General features: G+C 35.2%; 1 protein-coding gene across 1 annotated transcript; it reads left to right on the forward strand.

Moving 5' to 3' along the window:
• The first annotated feature begins 63 nt into the window (after positions 1-63).
• On the forward strand, positions 64-10,593 carry LOC107584551 (dnaJ homolog subfamily C member 21-like). Its single transcript, XM_016271218.1, has 12 exons — positions 64-431; positions 622-715; positions 2,398-2,521; positions 3,011-3,142; positions 4,302-4,606; positions 6,011-6,183; positions 6,608-6,701; positions 7,540-7,689; positions 8,027-8,075; positions 8,168-8,331; positions 8,462-8,546; positions 9,508-10,593. Exons 1-12 carry the CDS (start codon positions 335-337, stop codon positions 9,664-9,666), a joined length of 1,626 nt encoding a protein of 541 aa, XP_016126704.1. The 5' UTR covers positions 64-334; the 3' UTR covers positions 9,667-10,593.
• The last annotated feature ends 1,513 nt before the right edge of the window (positions 10,594-12,106 follow it).

A 12,106-nucleotide genomic window follows, 5' to 3' on the forward strand; every position in this document is an offset into this window, starting at 1 on the left:
ACGTGCATACGGAAAAGCTACAACTCTCAGCCAATAGCAGCGCGTTTCGTGTGTGACATCAATTCCATGCGCCGCGGCTGCACACACACAAGACACCGGCTTCGTGCGATTCTTCTGTCGAGTGAAAATATGTCTACTGTTCGAGAAGCTGATGAATACGCGGATAAATGTTACTCTTGTCTTTACAATATTTAGCGTAATATTAGGTTTGCGCTGTTGTAGTATTAGTTTTGTGATCCACGTGGCCACATTGATGATATTTCGTGTGTACTGTAGTTCTGACAGTGGTTTTCAAAACACTAAGTTTGTGTAGCATCTCCACGTCCAGACTAGAATGAAGTGCCACTATGAGGTGCTGGGCGTTAAAAGAGACGCGTCGGACGACGACCTGAAAAAGGCTTATAGGAAATTAGCCTTGAAATGGCACCCAGGTATTTGGTTTCATCTTATCTGTTTGATAAGTAATAAAGGTTACTGTCCCATATTGATAAATAAGGCTGTTGGTGTCGCCTGTTCTCTAACAATGGAATGATCTGTCAAGTGCTGTTGATTATAGGACTTACATTAGTTTAACCTTGAAATGATGTTATAATGTTGTTCATATTGTTATTCTGATTCTAGACAAGAACTTGGATGACGCAGAGGAGGCTGCAGAGGAGTTCAAACTTATCCAGGCTGCGTATGATGTTCTGAGTGATCCGCAGGAGAGAGCCTGGTAAGACCTCCGAACAACTACTACTACGTTCACCACACATGCAATACATCTAGCTTCGTTCAAAACTAATGACATTTTACTTGAGGCTTTATTTGTTACCTACCCTGTGTAAACAATCCTTTAAAAAGGATACTTTCTTTCCAAAAATGAATATTCTGTCTTTTATTCACTGCTGTGATGTGGCAAATCTATATGGCTTTATTTTCTTCCACAGCATGTATATTTATTGCAAAATGTCTAAACCACTGCTTTTCATATAAAAGGGGATAGTGATTTTTCCCACCAAGCTCTAAATAGAAGACACAAACAGAAATTTAAGTTGTTATTCAGTGTTCTCAAATGTCATTCACACTTGCATATATTCAAATAACCATTGTAGTAGCAAATAAAGAGTTCTGTTTCTTGCCCTTAAGGCTCCAGAGTTATCCAAAATACCAATCGTCTTTACAGTGATTACAGTGACTGGAACAGAGAAATTAAATAATGCACTGTTTGTGTGTGTGTGTATGTGTATGTGTATGTGTATGTGTATGTGTATGACCTTAAAAAGGCGGTTCATGCTCAAACCCTGCTAATGTGGCTGAATTACAACAATTCTGCATAGATGAGTGGACCAACATTCCTCCACAGCGCTGTAATAGACTCATTGCAAGTTATCGCAAACGCTTGATTGCAGTTGTTGCTGCTAAGGGTGGCCCAACCAGTTATTAGGTTTAGGGGGCAAACACTTTTTCACACAGGGCCATGTAGTTTTGGATTTTGTTTTCCCTTAATAATAAAAACCTTCATTTAAAAACTGCATGTTGTGTTCACTTGTTATCTTTTACTAATATTTAAATTTGTTTGATCTGAAACATTAAAGTGTGACACACATGCAAAAAAAAGAAATCAGGTAGGGGGCCAACACTTTTTCACACCACTGTATAAGTATACATACTGTATATATATATATCATCCTCAAAGAGAATCCTCCTTTATCGTTGTTTCAAGCATCTGAAATCCTAGTTTTGATATATTTTTTCTTGATCGTATTTCATACAAAACAAGTCACTTTTTAGTTTATTTGAGATTCTCTTATAGTGATGCTGTGAGCAATTCTGACTCTTTGACAAGAAATTGTCAACTGTCTGCTTTCTAAGCATTCAAAAATGAAAGCTCTTGAAAGACCAAAGCATTCGAGATCTACAGTCATTTCATTTTGGTATATCATTTTTGGTTTATGGGGTGCTGGTTAAAGGAGTAGTTCCACACTTTTTCTCACCCTTATGACATTCCAAACCGATATGCAGTTAGTTTTCCATTCAACAGAAAAAGGGGAATTTAGCTATTTTCCATATGGTGTTATGGACTACTTTTGTGGTGTTTTTTGGAGCGTGACAGTGGGCCACTGCTGTTGTACAAAAGAGCTTCAAAATTCTCCTTTTGTGTTCAGTGGAAAAACAGCATATGGGCTTGGAATGACAGACGTATTGAATGTTGTTGTTGCAAATTCTGCTGATCTACATGTTCTAGCTGTGTAACAAAAATGAGGATTATATAATTTTCTCCATAGTATGTGGGACTAAATACCAGTAATATTAATCAGTATTTGGCCTTTAGTATACTAAAATGTTTATTACAGCCTTCAGTATTTTCCCATTAATATTTAATTCTGTTAATATGGCTGTTACATTTGTTTTAAGGTATGATAACCACCGAGAGGCGCTGTTGAAAGGGGGTGTCAGCGGAGAGTACCAGGATGACAGCATTGATCTCTTGCAGTTCTTCACTGTCACCTGCTACTCAGGTTACGGAGATGATGAAAAGGTGAATATTTAAAATGTATTTTTTGTCAGCCTGTAACCAAACATACTTGTGTCTGTTCATACAGGACAAGTTCTTGTGTTTCATCTGCATTAATTTTTAATTGTGTGAAACATGTCAGACAGATTTTTTTACCATAGCATTGTATCTATATGCTCAGCAAAAAAGTGCATATAGAGACTATTGTGTTCTGTATGTAGCTGTAATTGAACTAAATGAGAGCTTTAAAAATGTTTTATATATTTTATTTCATATTCTATTACATATATTGTTGATTTATTATGTCTTGTATTATCTTACATATAATTGGTATTTATCTGTTTATAATGTATAGCTCATATGTCTGCTATACCATCCTGTACCGCTGGAGGACAGTACAAGTTATTGTTGAAAATGCAATGTTATGCTTTCAGTTTGGAATGATTAAGATTATTTATTGTGGAAATGCATGCATTCTGTGTTTTAACAGTGCAAACTCTTTTGTCTCTGTAGGGCTTTTACACCATATACAGGAATGTGTTTGAGACTATCGCAAAGGAGGAGATGGAGCACAGTAAAGATGAGGAGGAAGAAGATGAGGAGCAGTTTCCCTCATTTGGAGATTCTCAGAGTGACTATGACACTGTATGTAGACACTGGTGCATGCAGTTTTCCACAAAAATATTAAGCACAACTATTGTGAATCTTGATTTTTTTTTAAAAAGAGTCTGTGACAGACTGGAGTAATGGCTGCTGAAAATTCAGCTTTGCCTTCACAGGGATAAATTACATTTCAAAATACATTCAAATAGAGAACAGCTATTTTAAATTGTAATAAGAATTCACAATATTACTCTTTTACTGTAATTTGGATCAAATAGATTCAGCTTTGTTCAGAATTTAGAGACCTCTTTCGAAAATATTTAAAAATCTTACCGACCCCCAAACTTTTGAAAAGTAGTAGTGTATGTGACTCTGACTCTTTTGATCCGGTTCTTTTTAATAAACCAGAATCACTAAATTCCTTAGAAAATGAAAAACAATCTTGAGTCAGAACTAATGTATTGACTGTGAGAGTCGGTTGATGATCCAAAAAAAAAATCAGTTTTATAATCTTTTAATTATATTTTATCTTTTATATTATAATCTTAAAATCAGTTATACATTTGTTACAATTTGAGATAGTAGGGTACACACTTTGTTTGTTAGAGAGATATGTATAGATTGTAACATGAAGATGAAATACTTGAGTGCTAAAACATGGCATCAGAGTTCGTCAAGGGGTCTAGTGCATTTTAGACTTTCAGCCTTATTAGCTAAATGGAACACAAAAGTATTCCATCTATAAATACTTCTACAGGTAACAGGATGGCACTCTTCCGTATCTGAAAACATTTTTCAGATTGTTAGCTAAAAGAGGGGGAAAATCTTGACAGAAAAAATTCACATTTGGTTCAAGGGATCCAGTACCTCTTTTAGCCGCTGAGACCATTTTCTCCGGGGTCTGAACAATGAGGTTCATCCCACTTCAATTAGGCCTGAAGGCTCTTAAATGATCTTAACCGTTCCCCCTTCCGGTGTGGCTCATACTTGCACTTCACCTAATGGATGTTTTGAAGTGTTTGCCATCAGTGGAGGCTTGCAAGAAGCAGATGAATGTACAAGCCTCCTAAAAACTCTTCATCTTGTTTTTAAAAGGATGCAGCATACTGGAAGTCTATGCTTAAAATCTAGTCATATAGTATTCTAATTTTCTTTGCGTTTGTTTCCGTTTCCCCTAAATCATTTTATTTTTGTCTCTCAGGTGGTACATTTATTCTATGGCTACTGGCAGAGCTTCTGTACGCACAAAAACTTTGCATGGAAGGAGGAGTACGACACTCGACAGGCCTCCAACCGCTGGGAGAAGAGAGCCATGGAAAAAGAGAACAAAAAAAACAGGGACAAGGCCAGGAAAGAGCACAGCGAGCTGGTGCGCCAACTAGTGGCCTTCGTCCGAAAGCGTGACAAGCGTGTTCAGGCCCATAAGAAGCTGGTGGAAGAGCAGAACGCAGAGAAGGCCAAAAAAGTTGAAGAACTGAGGAGAAAACAGAAGCTCCACCAGGCCAAGTAAGATTAGCCCCTTTTATACGATTGGGTGATATGACAAAAGTTTGTTCATACAAAGGAAAAAATGTGTCAACTGGGAGAGATATGTATAGATAGCCATAGTCCCCGCAGTCATGTAAAACCTGGATATATCAGGGAGTTTTAAAATAGATTTAAAATAGATTTAATTAAAAAATATATTTTTTTGTTTATTTAATTATATATTTATTAAAAAAATGTAAAGTCTACATTTTGTGTGTGTATGTATGTATATATTAGGGGTGTGCACAAATAGTCCAATTTTCGATCTGTAATTATTATTGGAAAAATAAAATCACTATTCAGATTTTACTACTTGTTGCTTTCGGGCCATAAATGCAGGGAATCCATGATAAATCCTAAGCTTGCCAACTAAAAGTCTGTTATAACTAAATGCACTGGGTGGTGCTGTGGAGCGTGTTAACAAGTTGATTGTATTTGATCACAGAATGTCATTGTCTGCCTCTAGATGTTTGGAATTACTTTGACCAAAATGATCTTACTAAATGATCTTACAAAATGGAATTACCTTTGATCAAATGAACTTTTGATCTATGAGAAATCACATGAAATCCAAACAGCAGTCGACTGAGGAAAGACACACAGCTGTACCCCGAGTGACCCAAGAAGAGAGCCTATCTGATAGAGAAATGATCTTGAGACATATGCATCCTTTAAGTTTCCTCGAGGGAGAGTGCTTTAAGAACAGAAAACACAAAGTGCTGTAAGAAACTTTGCTTGGCACACCATTATCTTTGTGTCTCTCTGGAACGTCTGTGTCGGCGCGCATTCTTAATGTTATCAGACGGAGCCAACTTTCATGTGGATATTATTGTTTTTCTCAACATTAACATGATGTGAGAATATAAACACAATAAACATAGGCCGACTCGAGTGTATGTACATTCTGTATTTATTTACTGATTTGCTGCTTTATTTTTTTCTGTTTGCTCTGGTTTGAATGTGAACGAATGAGCTTGAATGTTTTAAACCAAAAGAAAACCTTAAGATATAACGTAATGTTGTAGAACATTGTGTATAATGCCTAATCATGAGCTTATTCAGAAACGGTGACAAACTTTCCCTTTAAATGTCATTTAAATAAACACATTTGTTTTTCTTATGAGCCCAAATATTCTAATACAATATTTTTGAAAAATGCCCATCCCCTATTTATTTATATATATATATATATATATATATATATATATATATATATACACACACACACACACAATATATAAAAATGTTTTTAATAACATATCTATTAAATATTTTAATAAAATATATTTATAAAGTTAGATATTATAAAATATTTAATGTATAATATTTAACAATTATATACATTGTTGCTGTATATCACAGTTATTGATTGTGTGCCGTTAGGCTGGTGGAAGACTATCAGGAACAGAGTTGGACTGCCATGTCAGAGCTGGAGAAAGAACTGCAGCAGATGGAAGCGCAGTACGGTCAAGAGTTTGGTGATGCATCAGAGAGTGAAGAGGAGGAGGAGGAGGAGGTGGAAAATGGGCAGGAGAGGGCAAATGTGGACAGGGGAGGTGAGTTCTGATGTCATGTGTACACATACTTGAGTGGATTCTGGGTAGAGGAGGTCAGAGGTTCAGCACACATTTGATCATCGTGAGACTGAAAAACAAGTCTCATAACACACAAAAATGTATTTATTTGTTTTTAAAGAAAGAGCACAAGCACTTTCTAAGTACAGCATGTCGCAAAACAAGTCTGTTGAAGTCGTTTTGTTATTTTATATCTATGCAGTGATATTCAGATATAAGTGTGACATCAGTGTACAAATTCAGTGTTGAGGTCACTATAAATGGACAGGAAAAGTCGGAGCAGTCATCTGTGATTCATACGTAAATACAGTGACTCAGCGAGACCAAGTCATGAAAAATACCTCAATTATACTGTAAACATTTGTGAGTAATGGACAGCACACAACTCGGCACTGTATTTTGTCAGATGTGGTGCAGGCAGATGGTGCCGTGGAAATGGACGACTATTATGATGACCTGTACTGCCCTGCCTGTGACAAATCTTTCAAATCCGATAAAGCGTGAGTGAAAAGAGCGCCCACATACACTGCACTGAAACCTTCCATGTACACCCTCTTATCACTTCACAGATAAAAATCATTTCATTTTTAGATTTCAAGTCATTAAAAAACATTATATAACCCTTCAGTTCATATCTGTAGCTGCTTTACATAAAATAAAATAAAAAATGTATATATATATTTACACTAACTTTCTACAGGTTTTTTTAAAGGCTCACCAAGGCTGCATTTTTTAAATCAAAAATAGTGCAAATAGTAATATTGCTAAATATTAGTATAATTTAAAACTGTTTTCTATTTTAATACATTTTAAAATGTCATTTATTCGCTGAATTTTCAGCGCTATTACTCCAGTCTTCAGTGTCACATGATCCTTCAGAAATCATTTTAAAATACTTTTGCTATGATTTGCTGCTCAATGTTCAAAAACAGTTGTGCTGCTTAACATTTTTGTGAAAACGTGATAAATTTTTTTTTCAGTATTTGATGAATTGAAAGTTGAAATTGAAAGAATTGAAAGTTGAATTGAAAGAACAGCATTTTTTTTAAATATACATTTTTTTGTTACCAGTTTAAGATCAGTTTATGCATTCTTGCTAAATTATTAATTTCTTTCACACACACAAATATATATATAAAACTAATGAGCTGATAAGCTAACATTAATGTAGACTTTGAATGTTAAAGTAAACGTATTTGTTCATAGATGTGTTGTTTTTCTGCTTTAGCATGTTATTTTTTTTAAATGATCTTAAATGAACAGCATCTTTATACACTGATGACTTGCATTACTTGCATTTTAATGCTGCAGTATAATTTTTTTCCCCTCACACATCAGTATGAAAAACCATGAGAAGTCTAAGAAACACAGAGAGATGTTGGCATTGCTACGGCAACAGCTGGAGGAAGAAGAAAAGTCGCTGAGTCAGAACTCTGCCGAGAGAGAGGAGGATGACGACGATGAACTCGATGACACACCGAGACAAAAGTAAAACATGCCTGTCGGCCCTTGCGATGTTCTTTGATTGTAATTTGCAACTTTTATGGTATTTCACAATATATCCAGGATGTCTAAAATGTATAGTGTGAACATTAATGAAATATTATTGTAAAGTGAATATTTATAATACGAATGAACATTAATGTAAATAAATAAAAAGATAGCTCATGCACAGCTGATATAATCTCATTGCTTAATAATAATTCAATCATTTTAATAAAATCATTACACCTTGCTCAAGATTTTCATATTGTATATCAAGGATAAGAGCATCTGGAGGCTTTATTGACTGTTCCTGTCCACTGATTGGTTCGTTTGATTACAGATTATCTAAAAGGCAGAAGAAAAAGAAACGTCAGCAGAAAAACATAAACGTAAATAACTCAAATCCAACCTCCAAACCCTTAAGTATGTTAATTGACTAGATTTAGCTTTTTTTGGATTTTCTAATGCTGTTGTTCTGCAGAATCTTCCAGAAGAGCCAGAGATTGACAGTCCAGTCCCACAGTTCACAGAAGAGCGTCCCCCACCTGCACCTGATTCGGGCAACAATGAGGACACCCCTGTCCTCTCTGAGGACCCAGATGAGAAAATAAAACCAGAGGGATGTGAACCCACAAACCAAAAAAGGTGTCTCTCATATGCCATTTAACAATCCACCGGTTTAAAACTCAACACTAGTTTAAACTCATGCATTGTGGGTAAAGTCCCCTGTATATTGATATGAATTGAGATTAACTCGTTATGTCACGTTTTACAGCTCTTCAAAGACAAAAGGGAAGAAAGGCGGAAAAGACTCTAACAAGGACGGCAAACCAAACGGAGGTGTGGAAGCTGCACAAGAGGTGTGTACTATACTTTTGTTAGTATGTGTTTGAACGCGAGCAAACAGCCACTCCTCTGCTGCATTACAGATGTTTTATAATCATCATCCAGACATAAACAACTTCATGTGACTCAATAATGTTGAGTAATTTTGAGTAAATTGAGTAATGTGTGTGTATACAACAGCTTTATTTATTCTGATTTCTGATTGGTGTAATGAAGTAGTTTTACACATTATATATGGAAATAAACACGTAAACTGTAGAATAAGTGAAACTCCAAACAGTGGATTTTATTAATCATTTTCAGTAATTATATAGTCCGGAGTAGGGCTGTAAGATTAATTGAAATACATCTGAAATTACAATATGGTTCAGTGTGATTATAAAAATTGACTGCTATTTAACTCCATCTCTGCTCTGCAGTTTGGGTCGTTTTAACATGAAAAAGTCTGATAATTTAAGAAATTAAGACTAGTAATTAAATAGTTTTTATTTTATTTTATTATTATTATTTTTTTAAACAGTTGAATGTAATCAAATATTTTTCTATAATTTTTTTATTTTACAGTGAAATATTACAATGTTACAATTATACAATATTTCAGTAACTTTTATATCGCAATAATAATAATTTTAATTGTATTGATATATAATTGAAAAACGAATGTTGCAGTCCTGCAAACAATAGTAATGTTTCTTTTTTAAATGTATATATTTTTGTTTTATTTAGTAGTAATAATAATAAATAAAATGAATACATATTATTTTATAGCTGTATTGACATATGATCACAAAATGTTGGCCAAACTCAATTTTAAATGAGTCTAAATTTTTTTTCCAGAAAAAAAAAAATCACAATTATATTTTTTCCCCAAAATCATGCAAGCCCTAGTTCAGAGTCAATTTTTGCTCTCCGAAATGACATTAGTCAGCAAATTTGTGATGATTTATGTAACTTTTTTTGTTCTGCTCATTATAGAGGGAAGTCAACCTGCGCTGTGTGACCTGTCAGTATGAATTCGCCACCAGGAACAAACTTTTCGATCATCTGAAGACCACGGGCCACGCCACCGCCCTCTCATCCAGTAACGCTGCCCAAACGTGCAAGAAAAAGAAGGACGCCAGGAAGAACAGATAACTGAGGCAGACTGAAGACTGCCCCTCTGAATGTACATTGTAAAAACCTCTGCTGGTATTTCTTTTTATTTTTTTTTACTTCTTTGATGACATGCAGTTCTGCAACCATCAGGCAGCGAGTGCGTTTCTGTCCCTACGAAAATTAATTTGTGCCCCATGAGCTGACATCTCTTTTGTAATGCACCATATGCCAAAAGATGTCCCTAGAACTGCCATTTATTCCTAACTGATGTGTAATCTGATGCCTCAGAGCTGATCTGTAGGCGAATGAGACTTGGATATTTTAGAGTAGGCCGTGCAAATGTGGTTTTGTTTTTAGGAGGTTGAGTAATTATTTTTATAGCGCATTTTATGTCACATTAAGTTGCGTTTTCATAGTCGCCATTCCATTCTGGTAACCTGTAAAAGGCAACATGAGGAATGAAACTCCACTGGATATTTTGAAAATGCTTTTTTTGATTATTTCACAGAGCTTTAATTTAATTGGAAGTGTTTTGGAACACAAAACTCTTTGTTTGGAGAAATGTGCAATGAACTGCAGCATCTCACAACAATGTTATTATTAGTAATAAGACCAATGGGTTTATGATTGTGAAAAGAGTAAAAACTAAACATTCAGATATTTTTATTGTACCGTGTAATGGGTAAGCTGCGGAATAAAAAAGCTTAGTGTTATGCAAAACAATACCATGTGATTTCCAGGAAAGGATCTCAAAAAGAATCGGAACAAAAAAACAACGGATGCTTATTTAATATACAATTGATTTCTTACAGGACAAAAATATCCGTATAATCTTCACATAACGTTTTAAGGGACAACAGATTTATTTATTCTAAAATTGACCTTGCTTGCCTTAATCGTATAGACTGTAAATGTCATTTGAACTGGGTAGGGCTGCCACTAACGACTATTTTTATTTCGATTAATCTCTCGACTAATTAATCGATTAATCTAAACGATTAATTTCCCAATGTTTTATGGATTCTCGTCCGTGAAATGCTCCACTTCCGGTATTTTGTTGGTTAGTCGACGCAAGCAAAGTGAAGTCGAGGATTTTTAAAAATCGAATAGTCGAATAAAATCGACGAATCGTGACATCCCTAGAACTGGGTCAGGTTTGAATTTACTCCCCGCCAAACTTTCGAAACAGGTTTTATGTGTTTATACCACTATCGTTTTACTGTAGATGCAGCCCTGCTGTTGATATATATTTATAAAGCTGGGGACATTTACAGAAATCTCGAGTATGTAATTGTAACTTCCACAAATGTGCTTTAGTTTTTATTTATTTAGCATTTCAAGAAACAATATTTGCTATATTTTTCAGCACTGAAAACAATTACCTAATTGCAAAAAGTTGGTTGGAACCAAATTTTTGTTGTTGTTGTTTCTTGCACAAGGGGTCAATTGAACATTTGACAAAATGTAGCTGTACCTGTAAAACAACAAATATTTAATGCTGTATTGTTAGAAGATATTAAAATAATTTTGTTCCAGCTAATTTTGTTTTACTTGACAAATTCTTGAATTAGTATACTTTATTACTTGATGGTATCATGACTAGCATTAATCTCAAATTTAAGACTTTGTAAGACCATATGAGCAGGGTAGGGGAGTGTCTTGTAACATTAAACTGTAAAATGACATTAAAAAGCATGATTTACAGTTTAGGTACATGTTTTCACAAAAACAAAGTTTTTAAAAATGAAGCAGTCAGGCAACTGGAGGAACAACATATTGTAAGTGATTCGTGTCTTTTTTCATTTGATTTTTAGCAAAATTGTCTTTGCCAGGAAATGTTTTTGTTTAAAGTGTTTGCGTGCTGAAGTCACGTTTTTTCTCGTTTCACTCTGTGAGATAGTAAGGCTTGGCCAAAGCCAGCAAAAATACTTGTAATTTAGCAGTTAGTAGTGAGAAGCAGTCAGGCAACTGGAGGAACAACATACTGTAAGTGTTTTTGTGTCTTTCTCTGTGAGATAGTAAGGCGTGGCCAGCTGAACTAAACGCTGTATCAAGTGTGTATAAAACTGTGTAGTATACCACAGCAGCGGTCGCAGCAGCCCTTGTGTGAAGACCGAAGAGTGTTAAGACCAGCGACCAGCGACTTCACCAAGCAAGGACACCGACAAGGCACTCGAGTATTGATTTTTTTCCTTCCTTCCTCTTTTATACAGCTTGTTCTCATCCAATTGTTTGTGTGATCTGCATCACTATGTGCTTTCAAATTCCCATTATTACTAACGCTCATAAATAACGTGCCACACATTGGAAACAGTGCAATCTTAACAACCTGTGTATTATAACCATGTCCTCTAATACATTACTTTCTATTCCTATTGGTCAATGAAAATACCAATCTGCTGTAAAAAAGGGCAGACTTTCATTACGTCTATCGCTACTCATTTAGGTCGCCACCTCCTAGCCCTGACTGAGGCTATGG

This window comes from Sinocyclocheilus grahami, unplaced genomic scaffold (genome assembly GCF_001515645.1).
Source record: "Sinocyclocheilus grahami isolate Dianchi unplaced genomic scaffold, SAMN03320097.WGS_v1.1 scaffold61.1, whole genome shotgun sequence".
Taxonomy (NCBI): domain Eukaryota; kingdom Metazoa; phylum Chordata; class Actinopteri; order Cypriniformes; family Cyprinidae; genus Sinocyclocheilus; species Sinocyclocheilus grahami.